The 21,668-nt window shown below is 38.8% G+C and overlaps 1 protein-coding gene across 3 annotated transcripts in view; it reads right to left on the bottom strand.

Annotated features, from left to right (window-relative positions):
* The window catches only part of PLPP1 (phospholipid phosphatase 1), a 76,835-nt gene that overhangs the window by 2,064 nt on the left and 53,103 nt on the right, over positions 1 to 21,668 (bottom strand). For all 3 annotated transcript variants that reach the window (XM_019743155.2, XM_019743162.2, XM_019743145.2), the window contains 2 exons: positions 19,842 to 20,122; positions 8,403 to 8,460 (listed from right to left, as the gene is read on the bottom strand). In XM_019743155.2, the coding sequence (XP_019598714.1) occupies positions 8,403 to 8,460; positions 19,842 to 20,122 (339 nt within the window). The remainder of the gene's footprint in view (positions 1 to 8,402; positions 8,461 to 19,841; positions 20,123 to 21,668) is intronic.

The raw sequence follows: 21,668 nt of genomic DNA, 5'->3' as shown, positions 1-21,668 counted from the left end.
TGGGCACTGCTATGGGTGTACAGTTCTCAGCAGCTGGCAGAAATTCAGGGTGTCTAATTTTATCAGGAACTTTATAGTATAAACATCTAGTTCTGAAGGAGCACACCATTTCAACGGAGTTGGACTCATTAGCTGGTTTAAGTCCTTTCTCACTTTTTTGTTTGTTGAAGCTATGAAAAAGTAAATACTAAAGGGCTTGTCCCAAGATTCTGGATTTAGGAAAATAAGTTGATTCTTTGAAGCAAAGTTGGCATCTGGCAACTGAAGTGAATTAGGTAACGTAACCATGCCAGTAAGATTCACCTCATTAGATCTACCTCAGTTGGAAACAATTTTAAGAACAGTTCCTTGACTGGAGCTAAAGCCAAGTTTTGAATATTACTGTCAAAAAGTTCAGCTGTCCTTATTGGTTATTTAGCTTCCTTTTCATACAACAAAGGCATGGGTTTTCCAAGCTATAAAAATATGTATCTAGTAATTACAAATACTTACATAAATGCAGACATCTTAGGGAGAACTGCATCTATCTCTGCTAGAGATACAGTAACTCTAAAATGGACTTAAGCTAGTCAGTCCTATTTTGTACTTCCAACCCAAAGGAAACACAGATAGGACTTGAAAGATTCCCTCCTCACAGGATTCTAAGATCCCTCTGACCATATTTCCCTTGCAAAGACTCTGACTTTGACTCTTGGTAGCCTCGAGGTGCATGTTGCGTACCGTGTTTTGCTGTGTGTAATGCGCGTATTTTTGGTCCAAATTTGTGAGGGAAAAATAAGGATGTGTACTATACATGGGTAGGTAGTACTAATTCCGTATCTATATAAATATTTTTAATTTATTTATGCTTTTATGAGTTAAAAGTGTAATTATAGAAATCAATAATGATTTCTGTATGCAAAATAATACCCTGGGATATAATAATTGGTTTTGTTGAATTTATGACGGACTTGCAACTACGAGTTCTTGGCTTTCTACGATGCATAAATATCGTAAATTTGATACCAGTACATAAAATTTCTTGTACCTTGTATCTCTTCTTGTGTTTTGTAATTATTTGTTAAACATAAAATTTCTTGTACCATAATATGTTAGAAAGTAAATGCTAAAATTCCTTTACAATCCAAAAAACACCTAAATGTAAACAAATAAAAATTGTAATTAAAAAATTAAAAATTAAAAAACGAAAGATGTTTTTCCCTGAAAGTTTGGGCCAAAAACATGGATGCATGATACACGGCAAAATACGATATTATTTTGCCCAAATTTCTTCACCATCCCTGTGAAAAGCATTAGTATTCACTTACGGAACAGTAATCAAATGAGCTGCAGTATACTTTAGGTGAAACCTGTACCCCTCAAAGTAGCTAGTTTCTCCTTACATATCTACCCAAGTATAGATGTTGCCCCCATCTGTGTGGACCCAGAGATTATTGCATCCTGAGAGGGTTCTGGGTTTCCTCGATTGTGGTTATGCACCTGACCTTACCCTCTGCTCCGGGCTCTGGCTCCCCTGGTGACTAATGGTCATGGCTTGTGTGCCGGCTATCGTCACAGAACAATTCTCAGCTCTGGGTGAGGTTGGCTAATTGAGGGTGCTTCCTATTTGCTCTGTGGTTCCGGGGTACTCACCTATAGCCCTGCTCTTTGCTGTGAACAATCTCCAGTAGCACCCAAGAAGGTAAACACTGAGTTTCCTGGAGCTTGGTCACCTGAGTTCCACAGTGGACATGCCCAAAACTCTAGACTTGGACAACTCCCTTCCATGTTGCCAGCCAGAAGTCTCATACATAAGCAGCTTCAGCGAAGCACCCACACTGTTTCTGGTGGCTCCACTTCCTAAGCCCTTCGCAGGTTCTGCAGTGCAAATCTGTCTCTCAAGCTCCCGCACTCTGGAGACTAGAGATTTGGCTTCCTCTACCACCCATTTAACTGCTTTCCAGAATCGCCACCTCTCACCTATTGTCTGCTTTTCCATTTTTTGACTTTGTCTTATTCTATTCCTTGTCCTTTGAGAGGACTTTTCTTAGAGAGGGGAGAGGAAAGTGTATTTCCTAACTGCCTCAAAAGTGTCTAAAGCTTCTCAGCACTGTTCTGTTAGAACTAGATACAGGGACAGAGCTCATACTTTAATGCCAGAGCTGATAATAAAAAGGCTTTATAGGTCCCTGCCTTTGCAAATACCACTCTGCCCTCCTCTCCACACATGCAAGTGCTAATCATACGTGCACTAACCCATTCGAAGGCAGGCATATGGCTGCTTATGTCTTACGAGTTAGATGAACTTGACTCCACATCCAGTATTGTGTACAGTGCCAGAAAGGCCCAGTGGCAGTGCCAGTGACTTTCAAAGTCCCCTTTTGGAGGAAACGCCCACCCACAGACACAATTGAAGGCACAGCCCTATCTGGCCCACATAACCCTGTCTCCTCTTCTGGGAGGGCACTGACTAGGTGACTTAAGACAGGCCTGACCCAGAGATTTGCTGGGCTGAATTCTAGAATTTATGCAGGAAGTATGAAGGAGTTCTCTATTTTCAGAAGTTGTAGAAAGGGCACCTAATGGATTCATGATAGGCTACTTGCAAACTAATATTATGAGGAAGCAAAAACTATGGCTAGGCAAGGAGAGCAAGCCATTTAGTAGAGAAAGAATGGAGCAGAGTGGCAGCCACACCAAAGACCAGGTGGCCGATGAAACACCTGGAGAAAGTTCAGTTCAGCTCCTGGTGTGTGCTGGTTCTAATCCATGTGGATCTTCACTATAAACCTTCTCTAAGTGAGTCAGCTGCTTACAACCAAAAGATTAAAAAGCCAATTAATAGCCTCCTCTCTGGGTTTAACCAAAATCCCATTTTGTTTTGTTTGAATTTGGATTTCTGTGACTCAAATGGTGCAGACTTTTAAAAATGCTGTTTTGACTGAGAAGGAAAACAGTCTGTTATACTTGTATACCTGGGTTCAAATTGAGAAAAATAGAAAAATAAAGTCCCATCACAGTAAACATACTGAACTTCCACTGAGGCCACACTGAGAGCGGTGGCATGGGGCACGGGATTGACTCTATGACGTTTTCCTACACGTTAGGACAACGGTGTGAGCCCCTGAGCCCAGACCTCGTCCCTCCAGCTCTCAAGCTCCTGCTGATGCCTCTGAGCTTACGCACTGGCTTGTCCAGTGGGTATTCGGTCACCTTGGGGGAGACGCTGTCCTGCGTGAGGAGAGGCTAGCTTCTGGGTCTCGCCCAGTCCTAACGTCCAACTTTCTGGTGAAGGAAGCTCCAAAGTAGGAAGTTCACAACTAGAAAGAAGAGAAAGGATAAAAAAGGGAGAACAAAAGCAATGACGTGCAGCTCTCCACTGAGGTGACCCCAGCGGCAGAGGCTTCACACTGGTGCTACAGTCTTCCAGGGCAGCAGAGGGGATGAGGGTGAAGACACATGCAGCTGCCAGGACTCCCACCACGGCAAAGGGGGTGTGTAACTAGGGCAGTCCACATAACTCCCATCAGCCACGGAAGACGACTGAAGAGGCAGGCAGAGAAAAGCGCTAATTCAGGGGCTTAGGCTGAGGGGGTTTGCAGTGGTAAATACGGTTTTCAGAGGGGAAGCAAAGGGAATTAACACGAGGGTTAGCCCAGCATAGAGAGAACGAGTGGGCAAAAATCCCGGTAGCTGCCCAGACCAGAAGGGCTTTGCTTGCTTAGAAAGGACCAGCCCCTCTGCCCTCACATCTGAATGCTGTCCTGAAATATTTAAGAGAAAAATCATGTTTATAAAAGGAACACCTGAGCATGCTACTAGTGTGATCCCTGCTGAAACAGGAAAAGGCAAGAGGCGTGTGGGTTTCCAGGAGAAACAAATGGAGGTTGGAGAGCTAACAGGAACAACAAAGATGCATCATACACTTCACTAACCTTCACACAACTCCCTCACCCATTTTCATCTATTAAAAGGCGCAGGACAGACAAACCCCACAGGAAGGCATGATAAGGAAAGGGAGTCAACCTCAAAGCCTCAATGAAAACCACAGTGACCTATCTCTTTCCTCTCTACCTCTCTGGTAGGAGACACTTATCTTTGAACCTGAGCAGATAGTTTGTCAAAGCAAGAACTCAGAACAAATCAAATATAACCACTGATTGGGCACAGCCCAGTTTTAGAAAGCAGAAATTAGTTTGAGACGAATTAGCCTTAGGAATCCACCAATATCCTCCAGGAATGCCCCCACTGAAAACCTGGCATCACTACTGGCCCTTAGGAAAAGAAAGATTCCAGGTGCAGTTTTTGCTCCAAGAAGAGCAAAGTGAGCAAGGGTGAGCCCACTGAGCTCCTCTCCCAGGCAGGACGTCTGGTCAGGAAAGTCTTACTGCTCGGTGCAGGAGTAAGTGCCTAGTCTCTCTCAGCAAAGTAAAACCTACTGAAAAGGGGATGAAAATAAGCTAGTATGTCCGATATTTTTCAAGAAATAAGAGCTTCTCAACTGGATTATTACCAGAGATTCATAAAGGCAATTTCTTATTCCTTACGGACAGAAGGTGTCAGTTTTCTCAAACAGATACCAAAGGCTGTAGGAAGAGCTCCTTGCAGGCCGCAAATGCTCCTTTGACAAGTGCAGAGAGGCCTTTCTCCTGAGCCAAAGAGAATCCGACACTAGGGGGTCTCTTTATGAAGAGCCCCACGATTGTTTTATGGGGTGCACAAAGAACACCCGGATAAAATAAACAGTGAGGACTTTTCATTGCACAGGGGCCACAGTAGAAAAAAATTAGAAGGTGTACACATTTTTCCTTTTGTGTAAAAAATAATTATATATACATTTTTTTAAAATAAGGAAATTCAATGTCTATGACACTAAGCATTCTTTCTTTATTTTACTGTCACCAAACGGAGGATATAGCTTTTTTGCCTAATGTTTGTGAAAAAACATTTAGCTTCCATTAAAGGATCTAATTGTACTGTCTCAACCTTAAAATCTGATTGTTGAACAAGGTATTTTTTGAAGCTGGTTTATTTTGCCATTCTTTGACTAACCTTGTAACACAACTGCAAAATGCTATCGTCTCAGTCTCTTAATACTCTATTAAAAAATAATAAGTTGTGTTTTTTTCCCCCATTTAAACTAGAGTCATGGAGTCAGCTTGCAAGCTAAGAATGGTTTTCACATTTTTAAGGGTTATTTTTTTAAAGACCAGAATAATGCAACCAAGACTGCATGTGGCCTAACACAGCCTAAATATTATCTGACTTTTTACTGAAAAAATTTGCCAACCCCTGAACTAGATTAACAGCAGAATGCTCAACACAGAGAAATACACCTTGGTCTATTTATTTTGAAGCACTGCTTCTAAGACCAAGCCAGGGAAACCGGTGTACTGTTCACCCTGCATTTAATCACAGATCTGGCCGGGAGAATACTTCTCGGCTGGTCTCAGCTTAGTCTTTTCTAGGCTTGTCCATCTTTAGGATTCACAGTTCCTAAATTTAGATCTCGAAGACCACCCCAAAATTAGGCCAGATTCATGTAGTTTATGGGCCATACGTAGTTCATTTGCCCAATGCTCAGCATTAATCCACTTAGAGAAACATCTTCGTGAAATAATCGACAATGCTAGGTAGTATATGGCCAATTCCAGCTGAGGGATTGCTTGAGGGACCCAAGTGGTGTCCAAGAGCCCACGAGTGAGACAGATGGCAGTACAGTCCCAGCACAGGAAGGCGTGAGGCATTTTGTGGCAGGGAAGGGAGTCCAGCTGAAGCAGAGACACCGAGAGGTACTTGGGCCCCCACTCTGGTCATGCACATAGGAATTCCATAACGGGCAGTGACACGAGCAATCAGGTTTCAGTCTCAATAGGACGGTGCTGGGAAAAGTATCTGAGTATATTCCTCACTGTGTTGGAAAAAAGGACAGTCTCGTACCATGGCTTTTTTCCTAAACAATCAAGTAAATCTGGCATCTTTGGCATTTAACCAAGTTCAAGGAGAGTCACTAAGCAATGAGTTGGCTCTGTGCAAAGAAGTCCTGCCCTGCGCTGCCACCAGCCCAGGTGGTTTTCCCGGTGCTGCGTCTCCTGGCTGCCAGCGTGCGGGCCAGGCTGCCTGCCAGGGGAGAGCAGTGATCAGGGCATCTCTTTTAAGAGATGTTTTGAACTAGAAATTAATTTCTGGATGTCAGGAATTCTTGACAGGGAAGTTTTGGCTATCAAACACTGTCCTCAAAATTCAAATGACTTTACGTCTCCACCCGAATCTGGGACTGACCCATGATGCCAAGATGCTGAGGGAAACAAGATGAGTCATGGCCTAAGGAATTTTGGCGGTGGTGGTGGTGAAGTGCTGTACAGAAATGTGAAAGCTGGAAAGCAAGGAGACGTGTATGTTCAAGGGCTGAAATAAAAGCCGGGGCCGACATCCACATCCAGTAAATATTTCCACTGCTTAAAAGTCAGTGAAATGCAGTGCAGTTGCTCTGACCTGCTTTCTCCACAAAGGCGTTGGTCTATGACAAACCTGTTTATCTGAACTTTTATTTTCATTATAACTTTAAGTCTAAATGGCTCATACTGACCCAATTTCCAAACTACAGTTGAGGTCATTTCCCCGCTCACCTCCCTAACTCACCTCCTGTGCCCCTTGGTGCCCACAGAGCAGGCCTGGGCTGAGGCCCTCTCAACATTAATTTTGTCCCTAGACATTAATTTCGTATTTCACAAAACAGCCCCCAGTAAAAGCTTCTATTTGACCAAACATACACAGCTGTTTGGAGAAGGGTCAGGGAGCAAAGAAGAAGAGCAAACATTATATGGACTATGACACCGCTGAAAATACTCTTTAAAATTAAAACCAGTGGGTCACAGTTACATGTCAGCCACCACCTTCCTTCCAGAGAGGTGCATCTCCTGACCTTCAAATAACTGTTCCGACCAAGTGATCAAACTAGCGGCCTGATTAACATGCGGCTACGAGCGAGTTTACAGACCTTGGCAGCTCCTCCCAAGGCTGTTTCCCCATCGGTAAGAGGGTGGCAACGGTCCTCCTCTCCTTCACCGGGGTTATTAGCGTCCACACTGCAAGCCCTGCACGAGGAAACCATCAGCACCACCCTCGTGCTGAGGTCTCATAAGGGAGGACGTACGGGCAGGGACACTCAGGTGAGTGAGGAACAACCCATGTGAGGTCTGGCTCGGTGGCACACAAAACATGTCCAAACATTCAGAAGCACGGTTGTCACAACTCGAGCCTTGGGACAAGTTCTCAGGATATGAATGGCCCTAGCCATTGCCGGCCTTCTCCTTTCTTCCCCAGTCCCCAGGCCCAATTTAGAAAGAAAAGTGTATGGTGGCTCGCTTTAGAAAGAATGCTAACTTTTCCTAGCAAGATAAATGAACAGAGAATGTTAGAATATTCTTACTTCAAATAAGTCACATTTCCCATGACACATCTGCAGTTTTAATATTTGGGTGTGTGTTTTACAAAGGAAGCCTCAAATTCTGCTCAATTGGTACCCTGTTGCTTCCTCACAAAATTTAGGTAACATAAGATGAAAACCTTGCAATTTCCAGAAATGCTGAAGAAGCCAAGAATTAGCTCTATTGTAATAGTTCTGAAGTTGTGGGTTTGGATTTTATATAACACATCTGCAATGTTCATGCTCTTTTAACTTCTGGAATTTGGGTTTCAAATAAAAGCAAGATTCTGGTAAAACTGATTTTAAATTCTTTCTGAATGAGACCAAACTAACTACTAGCAGTCTACTCTTAATATTACATATCACGGATTTTTTATCTAAGCATTAAACACTCATATAGAAGTTAATGTAATCGGGGGGGGCAGGAAGCAGCAAATTTAGAGCAAAGCTATATAAAAATCCACTTAGGAAAAAATTAAGACAAAAATTACAGCTGCTCTGTATAGACATCTCTCCCCTTTTTTCCCACCAAATTTTGATAATTTTATACAGAGAGGGAGACACACACAGAGAAAGGAGATTATAATATGTTCCAAAGTAAAGGGCACACATGAACTCATTCTTAGCACTAGGCATGCAGACTTGCTGATTATCTCTTTAGGTTTCTACCACTGTTACAAAAAGAAACCTACTTCAAAAGTAGAGACTCCCTGTTATCCTGAAGGTCCCCAATTTGCAGCTTGCTATAAAATGTGCCTGTCTGCTACCTCTAAATGATGGACAAAAATACCTTCAAACAATTATAACTGGCTTTGGCAGAAGCATAGGCGTCCGTTCTCTTCTGAACTTAACTGTAGCCAGCAATGGAGTCCAGCTGAGTGAGAACATAAGCTGACAAGAATGTCAGAGGCAACCACACAGGAGAGGCCACGGAGGCTGAACACATGAACGCACGTGGCACATAACCCACCACGAACAGACACACAGTACTTACTGCTACGAACAGCATGCAGTACATGGAGAATGAAGAGTGGCCCGAGTAAAAGGACAATCTGAAAGAGAAAGAAGAGAAACATTAATTTTCTCTCCTAGAGGCCGAGACTTCTTGATTTCATAACTGTCCTTACCTACACAGTGCATACAGCTCCCTCCCCTCACTTAACGATCAGAAGCGTGGGATGGGGGACAGTGAGGACAAGGCTGGCGGGGTCTGAGGTCCAATTTCTATAGTGTCATTTTGTTGAAATTTTCAGGATGGATAATGAGTCATTGAGAACAAACTTGCCAAGCATTTCCAAAGTAATACTTGACAAGCCCTAACTGACATACATGGCCTGACTTTATTACATATAAACTTTGTGACCATGATTTAAGGTTTATTTTCCACTTGCACAGTTTGCCCCTTAGTAATAGTAACACCTCTTTTGGAACACTCAGAAGCTGACTACTTTTTTAAAAAAAACCAATAAATTTAAAAAATTTAACAGAGCAAAATTTTTGCATTTTAAATCGACACACATCTTGCCTTAGATTTCCCACCAGATTAAATGCTTTCATTTAACATTTATTTTTAAATTGTGCATTGACATTCCTGTACCAAATGAATCATCTCAAATATTATAGTCTATAAACATCTGAGTATCATCTTCCCACCTAAAAATGACGGAATGCTTGCAAAACTTAATTTTATGGCACTTTGGATGGAAAAAGAAAAAGAAAGCTCACTAACATTCACGATCTAAGTTCTGCTTACATGGTATCAGCCGTTGATGCAGAAAAGGCAAGCACATTTGATACAGAGGTTACTCTATGCAAAAGATTCATCATGCAAATAATTAGAATGCTGCTGACTGCTTTCCCTACATACAAATAAGAACAAAACCAAGAGGGACAGGCTCTTATTTTACCTATTACGCCCTGCTTGCTTCAAAAGGAATTTGGTCCCCTGGATTCAGAGAGGAGAAAAGACTCCTAGAACACACATATAAAAAGTTATGTGTGGGGCCGGCTGGTGGCTCAGGCGGTTAGAGCTCCGTGCTCCTAACTCCGAAGGCTGCCGGTTCGATTCCCACATGGGCCAGTGGGCTCTCAACCACAAGGTTGCCAGTTCAATTCCTCAAGTCCCACAAGGGATGGTGGGCTCCGCCCCCTGCAACTAAGATTGAACACGGCACCTTGAGCTGAGCTGCCTCCCGGATGGCTCAGTTGGTTGGAGCGTGTCCTCTCAACCACAAGGTTTCCGGTTCCACTCCCGCAAGGGATGGTGGGCTGCACCCCCTGCAACTAGCAATGGCAACTGGACCTGGAGCTGAGTTGTGCCCTCCATAACTAAGATTGAAAGGACAACAACTTGACTTGGAAAAAAAGGCCTGGAAGTACACACTGTTCCCCAATAAAGTCCTGTTCCCCTTCCCCAATAAAAAAAAAATCTTTAAAAAAAAAAAAAAAAAAAGTTATGTGTGTAAATTTGGCAAGTGAGAGTAGGTGGGAGATTTCCTAAGCATATAGGGATGATGATTCTACCAAGAATTATGATAGTCTATTTGTATCTAACAGATACATTCCTAAGAAAGAGAATACTCTAACTTCTGTGCCAACTAGGAATTAGGTAATTAAACCAGATAATTATACTGGGTTTAATCTATGTAAAACAAGAAAAATAAATCACTTTTACCCTTGCCAACTATTTGGCCATAGAGAATAGATCAATACAAATCCTTATTTTAAATCAGACAATTAGAGTTCCCTACTTTTTATGGTTAGTTTCAGTGAGTTATATTGAAGAGCTGACAAGTTAAATAAACACCAATTTCAAGGACTGTCAAATCCCATTAAGCCAACATGACCATGATCACAGAAATGTTCTCAAAGCCAAGCAAGCTGAAAGTTTCCCTCCGACTTCATGTTCAGAGTATTCACTGTACGCTGTGCCACAAAATCATGAATTCCAAACTTATGATATTTTGAACAGCTCTGATTCAGTCACAGGGTGATTTCATTAGTTAAAAACACAATGGTTTCAGTTTTTTATTCTGAATACATAAGCATATTTTATTCAGTACAGAATCAGCCAAAGAAGTCTGGCTCTGACTTTGACAAGAATATGAAACAGAAAGGGAGAGCTCCACCCAACCCCAGTCTCTAAGCCTTCCCCCACAGTACGTTATTAAGCCAACCAGGGTAATATGGACTTTTATTTCTATTAAAAAGAAAATAAGCAGAATAAGACACCAAAATATAAATTCAAATTCTTTTCATATTTCCTACAAATCTCTTTACTGGCATCTCTAGGAGATAGAGCTCGTAGGAGCATCTTATTGTGTCCATAATTCACAAAGGAACATATAATTGTATATGGTTAGTTTAATAAAAACCCGAAGAGCAGTCGAAATGCAGATTGTTTTCATCACAGTGACCGCAACTGAAATGTTTAAGATTTTGGCCCTGGCCTAAGCACACTGCCGTTATTAGATTTTTAACCAATCCTAGACTACCATCTCATTTCATTATAGCCCCTCTAGTGAAGGCAGATAGATACAGTAACAATTTAAGCCAGCTTTCTATCAAAGCTTAGAAAAGTCTTTTCAGAAAGAAAATTTACAGAGATAAAAATATATTCTGAAATACAGCTGTTTTCACTAACTCTGGAGTATGGTGTATTACACAGTGAACAGGCAGACTGGTCATGACTATGTAACTTGCTGTGACTGGAACTCTATTCTAAATGGCAAATTGAAGGTTTTTTCCCTTACATTTGTCAGCCAGGGCAGCCCTTCTCCTGGGAGAGCTCATTCACCTTGGCCTGAACTCGGATACCGTAGCCTGAAGCCTGTTCACAGCCCTCCACCCCCTGCCGCAATGTCTGTTCCCACTTCTGTTTCAACACCCACATCAATGTTCAGCCTTATAAAGTTTGAAAATGCCATTATTTTGCATCCATTCTTGAATGATGGTTTTCCTGAGTATGGAATTCTAGATTGATGGATTTTTTTCTCATGACTTGGAAGATATCATTATACTATTTTCTGGCTTCTTTTTTTGTAATTAAAATATAAGCCTTCTGTTTCCCATTCCTTTCTGCGTTACCTGTCTTTTCTCTACAATTTCTCCCCTTCTCCACCAAAGTTTTCCATATTCTGCAGTTTCACTATCATGGATCTAGTAGGAATTTCTTTTTATTTATTTGGTTTAGTACTCATGGTTTCCTATGTCTGAGGATTTGCATACTTCACAAATTCTGGAGCGGTATCTCAGCCATGATAGCTTTGATTTTGTATCCTCCACATTCTTTTTTTCTGAGATTCTGATTCAGCATGTTAGACATCTTCATTGTATCCCTCCATGTCGCTTAATCTCTCTTTTGTATTTTTAATCTTTTCTCTTCAGGTCTATCTTCCATTTCAGTCCTCCCTTTCACTGTGTCTAACGTGCTTAATTTATCTGTTAATTTTTTTAAAATTTAAATTACTATATATGTATCATTTATAGAAGATCTCCTTTGATTCTTTTTCAAATCTGTCCGTTCAACTTTGATGCTCTTCATACTACATCCTATTCTCAATCTCTTGTCCTACACAGTAGACATTAATTTTATAGTCTATATGGTAATTCTAATATCTGCAATCTTTGATAGTTTATGTAGTTTGTTGTATCTGCTGACTTTCATTTAGGATAGCTTGTTTCTATGTATGTTCATTCATATTAGAATATGAGCCCATGTCCTTGGGACTGTATCTGTGTTGAATCTTAGAGGCCTTCATTTAGAAAGAGTTCATTCAGAGAAGATAGGTTCTCTCTTGATGGGTTCACTACCAATCCACTTTAAACTTCTAGCTCTTTTTTTAAAGCTATACAGATAGTATGAATTCTGTCCCCAGAACGGTGTGAGTATGGTCTTGTGGTTAAGAAATCTTTTTGATAGTTGTCCTGGGAGGATGTGGCCCTTTGGGAGTCCTTGATTTATTCATGGGCATCTATCTGTCTGCCTACTCTGCTCTGGCCTCAGCCTTTATCTCCTGTGCCTCCTGCTAAGAGCCTATCAAAATTCAAGCTCTAGGCTACAAAGAATTGGCACATACTTTTAGGACACGCATCATATCTATAGCATTAACTGACCCCAGCCACAGAGAAATGCAATTTCTTAGTCCCCAGCCCCGACCCATTGAATCAGAAGCTCTGAGAGTGAGGCCCAGCAATCTGTATTTTAACAACCCCTCCACATGATTGCAATGAAGCTAAAATGTGAGAAACACTGGGGCAAAGAGAGTCAGGGTAATGGAGGGCTGAGGAAGCAGTCACAGCTTCAATGGAAAGTGTCAGGTACTGACATTCAACATAGAGGGGGTGGAAAGGTACTGGCCTTGGAAGTCACATTCCTTTTAAATACACTAATAACTAATGTCCTTTCATAGAGTGAAAGAGCTTTTAAAATCATTGCATCTTTCATTCTATACATTATAAGACTAAAAAGAAGGTTGTCTGGTTTGCTGATATACACATGTATGAGAAATACAGATAAGCCTGAACAAATAAATCTTTTCAGAGGCATAAAGGTTTCTCCAGTAATGTCTACTATCAGACCATAGAGAAGAAGCCATTCTCTCAAAGTATAAAGCAGGTTTTACCGGGAATTTAGTACCACAGCCAGTCGCTCCAGTTATAATGGGTTTTCACTGTTATAGAGGCATTCCCTTAAACTTCAGGTTTAGTTACCCACATGTGGGTTGCATTAAAAAAGAAAAGGACAACTACACTTTAATTAAAATTAAAAAAAAAAAAATCCACTGAAAGAACACACCAGAAATTAATTTTAAAAAAGGAAAATTATTTCTTACATTCAAGCAAACATATTGCAATTAAACATCTAAACAATACGAAGCTGCCATAATCTAAACAGAAATAACTTTGTATTGACTATCAGACTCATATAGTCAGAGATGAGCCACTCATAGTTGATCAGGAACACAGAGTTTATGCTTAAACAAATGTAATTTAAAGTAAAAGCCAGGAAAAAGGAAAAACGTGAATCTCTTAAAGGCACCAAAGTTTCTGTACTGTATGATCACAAACAGACCAGCTTGCTGTGCCCAATCTTATTAATAAATGCACCCTACCTAACAGGGTAAATATCACTCCCACGTCCCGAGACAGCAGATGTCATGCAAGGTCATGTTCCCATAATCAAGGTGATATAAAGCAGTGGTTCTCAAAATGCAGTACCAAGATCAATAGCAACAGCAGCATCTGGAAACTTGTTAGAAACATCCATTGTCGGGCCCCACCCCAAATCTTCTGAATCAAGCACTTTGGGGATGAAGCCCAGCCCAGATATTTGTGTTTTAACAAGCCCTCCAGGTAACTCTAGTGAATCACTGACGTTTGACAGCCACTGGTCTATAGATTCTCTAAAGAGAAATTTGACCTAGGAAGGGAGCTAAAGGTCTGAACGACCTGGACTCATTAGTAATATTTTTGAAAAACTGAATGTAATGCTATTCTTACTGACATAAGAAATGGCAGTTGGATGTCTTACTATTGAAAGCACAGCCCCTTTTAATTTATAGTAAACTCCCAAGTATTGATTTTAAACAATGAATAGGAGCTCTCTGGAACTACAAATAGTAAGTGTTTCCTTATAGTCCATTATGTTCTTACTTCTATGTTTAGGACTCAATGGCTACCACAAATGAAGCCCAGTAAAAGTCCTGTGAAAACAGTGATATTAGACAGAGCACAAGAGCACGCACAGGGAGGGAAGAGGAGAAAAAGGAAGTAAGAGAATAAGTGGGAAAAAAGTCAAGACCAAAAACCAAAATTGTAGGAGGGTACTCTCACCCTAAGATGTAACTCTGACTCATAGTGAACAAAAATGACTCATTTTGAGTGTTTATGTTCCCTTCTCTCCAATGTCAAGCATTCTGATAATTAAAAACGTACAGAGGCAGGCTGTGGAGACAAATTTTAAAAGCTGGTTACACTATAATCCTAATAAACTATAGACAATGTCTAGACTGAAATGTTTCTGCATTTTTGGCATCCTGACTTTTAAAATTCAAGAGAAAAGGAAAAGTCTGTATCCAACCAAACTATGCTCCACAATAGAATAGCAATGCAAAGTTATGTACCAATGTTATACAGCTCTGAAACTGGCAACTAACTCATTCTGGAAACACTGATGGAAATCACATTTTTTTCTTGGAAGATACAAAGTCTTAAAATTTCATTTCTATGTTTGACTTTCTCTTTGCTTCAGAACCCCAAACCTTATTAACAGATCTTCTTATTGAAAACCATAATTATTTTTAATGTATATAGCTCTGCAATTTTAGTTATCCAGTCAGTCATACTGCTTTTGAAGTGGTTGTTTTCCTGACTCTTACATAGGACTTTAAGTGGACAATTGCATGGGGGTTGGTGTAGAAACTTTAAAGGATGATGGGTAAAAAAACCTAGGCATACTTAAGTCAAGAGTGCAATCAGAGTAATACTATATGTTGATTAAGTTAGATATACTAGAAAGAGATAGAGTATGACACATATGGACGGAGAATGGTAATTCCTTTTATACCATTTTAAATAAATTACATTATTTCATATTTTACCTAAATGTTTTGTTTGTAAGAAATAAAAATCTCTAAAAAGATACACTGTCAAAAGAAAATTTTGAGCTAAGATTTATGTAACGGAACCTTAAGTAAACCTTTATCACCATAGTAACTTTCTTAAATTCCTTGGTTGAGAGAAAACATTAGAGTTTGTCTGTTATTTTCTGTTGGGTAATGGAAGAGAGATATTATTAGAGATATAAGCACGGTACTTGGTAGAAAAGTACTAAACTAAGACTCGAATTGTGAAAAACATTAAGAAGCTCAACAAACTCCACGTAGTACAAATGTAAATACAGAACCATACCTAGACATATCACGGTAAAATTGATGAAAGCAGTATAAGAAAAAATTATACATCCCACAAAGGGGAACAAGAATATAATTAAGAGATGATCTCTCATCAGATTTCTCAGCCATCTCTTTAGCAGAAACCAGAAGACTGTGCAATGACATAGTCAACATGTGGAATCACAAAAATACTAAAGAAATTTCTTCAGGGTGAAAGAAATAACACCAGATGTTAAGTTGAATCCCAACTTACCCCTCCACTGTGTACTCTGGAACTCCAGTTCTATAAAGAAACCTGCATTTCCCATGTCCTTAAACTAACTCTTCACTGAAGATTCAATATGTCTTTTAATCATTAAAGAAATCTTCACTTAATTTCTATAAAAATGATTCTTTAAAGCAAAAACTACAACACTATTTTGCTGGGTTCCTAATGTATATGGATGTAAATACATGACAATAATAACCCCAAGTGTGTGGAGGTGGGGGGCACAGAGCTACACTGCGTATAAAGGGCTAATTTTGCCATAAGAAAATCAGCATTAACTTGATATAAATTACGATTAAAAGATGTATACTTTACTCCCTAAATACCAAAAATTAACCAAACAATTTAGGAAAAATTTCAGTACAATACTTAAAATGATACACTAAAAAAGATTTGTGTAGTAAGAAAAAGTATAGGAGTAAGAGAAATTAAAAGGAAAAAGAAATTATACCTAAAACTAATGAAATGTTATATGCCAATTACACCTCAATTAAAAAGAGATGAGACAAAGAGAAAACATGCAGCAAAATGGCAGACCTAAATCCATACGGATAGTTACATTAAGTGTGAATTAATTAAGCACTCTAATCAAACAGCAGGGATTTTTCAGACTGGATTAAAAAGAGTAAACAAGATCCAACTATATACTTTAAATATCCAACAAACACATTTGAAATGCAAAGCTCATATAAACTAAAGCTTTACTTATGGAAAGTATATACCATCCAAACAATAAACATAAGAGAACTAGAATGGCTATATATTAACATCAGACAAAATAAACTTAAGGCAAAGAATATTTCTAGAAGCAAAGACATTTCATACAGAAAAGGGCACATACAGCAGGGAAAAAAATACTTGTAAATGTTATATATTAAAGAGCAGAATCACAAAATAAATGAAACAAAAGATGGCAGAAATGAGAAAACAAAGATAATTCAACAATTATAGAGATTTCAAACTCCTAAAGAATTAACAAAACATCTTTATATTATAGAAAATTCATAAAGATATAGAAGATTTGAATAACACTATCAATACACTATCCATGTTGACTGAATTGACATCTACAAAAACACTCGACCTCAAAAACAGCAGAATACACAATCTCTTCAAATGCATGGTACATTATTGAGGACAGACCATATGCTGGGCAATGAAACAAACCACGATAAATTTAAAAGAATTCTAATCACATAAAGTATGTTCTCTGACCATAATGCAATTAAACTAGAAATGAATGAGAGAAAGATAACCCATAAATCAAAGAGGAAAACACAAAAGAAATTATAAGATATTTTCGGTTAAATGAAAATGAGGATGCAACATATCAAAATGTGCAACACAGCTAAAGATCTCAGTTTCATCTTATGAAACCACAAAAAAGAACAAATAAAACTGAAAGCAGAAGAAAGTAAATAAAAATAAGAGCAGAAACAAATGAAATTGAATACAGAAAACAACAGAAGAAATCAATGAACCTAAAGAAATTAATAAATAGATTAGTAAAATCGATAAAGTTCTAGCCAGACCACTCAAGAAAAAGAGAGAAGGCACAGATTACCAATGGCAGAAATGTAAGAGGGGAGAACTCTACAGTTCCTACAGACAATGAAAGAATGATGAGACACCATGAACAACTTGATGCCAATAAATCTGATAACTTAGATGAAATGGGCAAATCCCTTGAAAGACAAATGACCAAATCTTATACAAGAAATAGATAACCTGAATAGTCCTACATCTATTTTAAAAAATAAAATAATAGTTTAAAATATTCCCACTAAGAAAACTACAAGTCTAAATGGATTCACTGGTGAATTCTACCAAACACTTGATACTAAAGCTAGACCAAAAAAACACGGAAGAAAACTGTAGACAAATAACACTCATGAACATAGAAGTAAAAATCCTTAACAAAATATTAGCAAATCAAATCCAGTTAAAATAAAAAGTATAATACAGCATGACCACATGTTTATCCCAGGAATGAAAAGATGCTTTAATATTCCAAAATTAATGGGATACACTGTATTAAAATAAAAAAACACACAATATGACTATCTCAATAGCACAGAAAAAGCAACTGACAAAATCCAACACACATTCATGATAAGAATGTAACAAAAGGCATCTACAAAAAGCACACAGGTAACATACTTAGTGGTGAATGACTGAGTGCTTCCTAATTCAGGAAGAACACGAGCATGTCTGCTCTCACCACTTAGCCAGTATAACAAGACAAGGAAAAGAATTAAAAGGCCAAAGAGAAGGGAATATAAGAAATATAACCCTCTTCATTCACAGACAGTATGAATGGGAACAGAGAAAATCTTGAGGAATCTATAAAAGAAGTTACTCCAACTAATAAATTAGCAAGACTGCAGTATACCAGGCCGATATAAAAACCAATTGTGAAAAAAAATGTATTTCTAAGCACAATAGAAAATTGATTTAAATTTTTTAGAAAACCTTTTCACAACAGCATCAAGAAACACTAAAAACGTAAAACGTGTGCAAGATGTGGATACTGAAAACTAAAAATATAACTACGAGAAACTAAAGAAAACTTAAATTAATGGAGAGAGACCTCATATTCATGGATTGAAGGACTCAGTATCAAGAGAATAATTCTTCACAAATTGACACATAGATTAGAAGTAATCTCTATCAAATAAGCTTCCTCTTCTCCAACCAAGCCATGTGCTCATCCCCTCCATCCCAACGCTACTGTGAACTCTGGAACTCCAGCTCTGTTGTTCAAGGCCTCTGTATTTTCATGTGTCTTCAAACTCTTCACTGAAGGTTAACTACATCTCCTAGTCATTAAGTTAAAAAGCCTTTCCCTCGTACACTGCTTGGCTCTGTAGTGCTATCGAAGTGGAGAATGAGGTCTCCACATCCCATGCCTTGTTGGTGTTGGTATCTTATCCCTCCTCAAAGCCATTTCTGAACCATTCTTCCCCTACCTCTCACAAAAATGCTTGCTCACCCAAGCTCAAATCAACACCACCACCTTCTACTATCTACTTCTCAGCCACCTACGTTTCAGTCACTTTTCCCTCCTTCATTCTTTAAGACATGATACCCATACCAGTCCTCACATCACCACCTCAGAGCTCACCATTCAACAACCTCTCTAATCTTTGGCTTCATTACAATGGGGAGCTTCTCTTCCATTGTCATCATTTGTTTAACGTAAGTCTTCCCTGCTAGACTAAGCTCCATGAAGACGGGAACTGCTGAATCCTAAGCACACAGCATAGTGTATACTCTTAGTTACACAAGGGGTTTTTTCATCCCCACTAAATGCAAAAATTAGGGGCTACTAGCAGGCCTGTGTAGCTTACAACAGAACAAACAAGGACAATAACGTATCTGGGAATCACATACAAAAAACAATCAAAGGCTGTTGTACCCAGGGAAAGTATTTATTAGATGATGAATAAGGGAAATGGATAGCTATCATAAAATACAAGGTCAATCATATAAAAAAGGTACTGGCTGACAATTCTGAAACCTGAGATGAGGAACTGGCTCTTCTACTAATTAGTGGCTTTATTTAATGTTATCGGGCTTGTTTGCTCATCTGTAAATTAAAGAAGTTGGACCCTTTGTATTCCAAACATTCTATTTCATTCATGCCTAATGGTGCTCCAGATGCAGAATGCAGCCCAACAAGGGTGTTATAAGAAGGCAACCTGAAGACCTAACGCTGTCAAGATATGAAGTTACCTTATAAAAAATATATACTCTAAGGATACTAAGAAATCTAGCAGAGCTTCACACATGGTTGGACTAGGTCATAAATCAGCAAACTATAACCCCTGGAGTAGCCACTGTTTATGTAAATAAAGTTTCACTGAAACACAGCCACACCCATTCATTCAGAGATTGTCTATGGCTGCTTTTTCCTGCTACAACAGTAGAGTTGGATAGTTGTCAAATGGATCATATAGCCCACAAAGCCTAAAATATTTACTCTCTGGCACCTAAGAAAAAGTTTACTGACCCTGGACTGTTATGATCTATGAGGTTCATTTTATATCATTATACACTGGAGATGAAAGAGTTGCATTAAAATACTCTTAAATAGAGGACAGGGATAAAAGAATGAGTAGAGAGAATAGATTGAACATATGAACTCAATTCATCTCCCTGTGATTACATCAGCTTTTCTAAGCTAGTGAATGGCTCATCTTCCAGTCACTGAAAACTTCTATTCTAAGAATACACAAGATAAAACAAACATCAAAGATTTAACACGCACCTGCCCTCCTTCACTTTTTGTGCATTCCCTCGACATATGTAGTTTTCAATGTAACCATCACTGCAGTTGATTTTTGACCAATCTGGGTCACAAACATCCAAGAAGTGAGGCCGCAATCTGCCTATTGAATACTTGGCAATGTCAGTCAGGGACTGGCTAGCAGCTGCACCAAATAAAAATGTTCCAATGGCTTTGTAAATAGTGGCTATGTAGTTATTCCTGATAAAGGAATTAGAGTGCAAGACGTTACAGTAAACAGACAGGGTTTCTCCAATAATCATCTGAAAAAGAAACAGAAATAAAACATGTTAAAGCAGCAACCAGGCACTTTCAACAAAATTAAAAATAGAAAAGAAAATGGTAAATCACAATAAAATCTTTATTGTAAAAAGACCCTTCCTGTTTTTTCCTTTACAAATGGAATCAACTTAGGATATCTAATTCTAAACCATAAAAAAAAGGTGTCAGATCAATTGTGGATGCTGCTTACAAAGCAATGGCTAAGCTAAAATAATTTCAAAGTCTACTTAAAACAATACAACCTTATTTCTTTTCTTGTATTCTAATAAACTGAGTTTTAATAAGTAGACAGTGATGTATTGTGGACAAAAACCATGGTGTTTGTTCAAAGAACACAAATTTTCCCAATTAAAATATCCTTTATATAAGTACTTTTAACAGTCTTCATTTTTATCAAAAATTCCTCTGAATTAAAAACATCTATCATATTGAAAAGCGGAAGACCATTTCAAGGAGTAAACAATCTAATATAAAAGCAGGGATCTAACCCTGAGGCCAGTGGGTGCAGAGGGCGGGGAGGGTAGCTGACAGGGCCTCCTCTTCCTGCCTCTCCCCAGACCTTTCTGCCCGGCTTCCTCAACAAGTCTCATTAAAGAGCAAACACACACTCATGCTCTCCTTCTCCAAGAAAACATTTCAAGCGACTCTTTCCTCTTTATTTTTCCCTGACTTTTGTAAAATTGGAGTTAAAGCCTTCCCAGATTCTAGAACAGCGTGTGCATGAATATGCAACAGTGTAACGAGTTTAAAGGCATAAAAGGCTTTCCAAATACTTTACAAGTTCACAGACCAATATCCTGAGAAGTTAAAACAATACTGAGTGGCAACATTATAAAAAATTACATTTGCTGATTAAAAAATAAGCCACACTGTAGCTACCTGAGACCAAAATAAACATTTAAATAACAGTCTGCTATTATTTATGTTGGAGGGGAGTATAAGTCACAAAGTTTTGCTTAGGATGCGTGCTAGTTTTGCTGCTTCATTTTACACAACAAATGTTCAATTTATATAAACAATTATATAATGCATTCAAATATTTCCATTTATAGAGGACTAATTGTCTTCAGGGTGAGCCTTACCATAGGTGAAATAAATGGCTGCCTCCTGAAAAGAATTTCAAGAACTTGATACCAAGAATTCTTTCATCTGGTTCAATGGCTCCTAAAATTCCATAATTAGAGTCTTATAACTTTGTCAACTAGACTACGAATTCTACAAAAGCAGAGTGAATTTTTAGTTGTTGATTAGAAAGCTAATACTACCACAGTGACCTAAAACAGAGTAGGTGATCAATAAATTTTAATTGAAGATACTGCCTCTTGAGTAAAAAGGTAACTTAATATGTTTAAACATATTAAGCCCCAGATAAATTTATTCATTATGGTCCTTAATGTGAATAACTTAACCAGATCCTTTCCTGAGAACAGGTCTCACAGGAGAGGAAAACCATATGCACTTCTAGGGTTATGGTACCTCCGCAATTTTGCTTAGGGTTCTCCCAGACTGCCTCCAGCCAGTGGCCTT

This window comes from Rhinolophus sinicus, linkage group LG03, assembly GCF_036562045.2.
Source record: "Rhinolophus sinicus isolate RSC01 linkage group LG03, ASM3656204v1, whole genome shotgun sequence".
NCBI classification, from domain to species: Eukaryota; Metazoa; Chordata; class Mammalia; order Chiroptera; family Rhinolophidae; genus Rhinolophus; species Rhinolophus sinicus.
The sequence above is the reverse complement of the archived record's forward strand: the minus strand, read 5'-3'. Positions and strand labels throughout refer to the sequence as shown.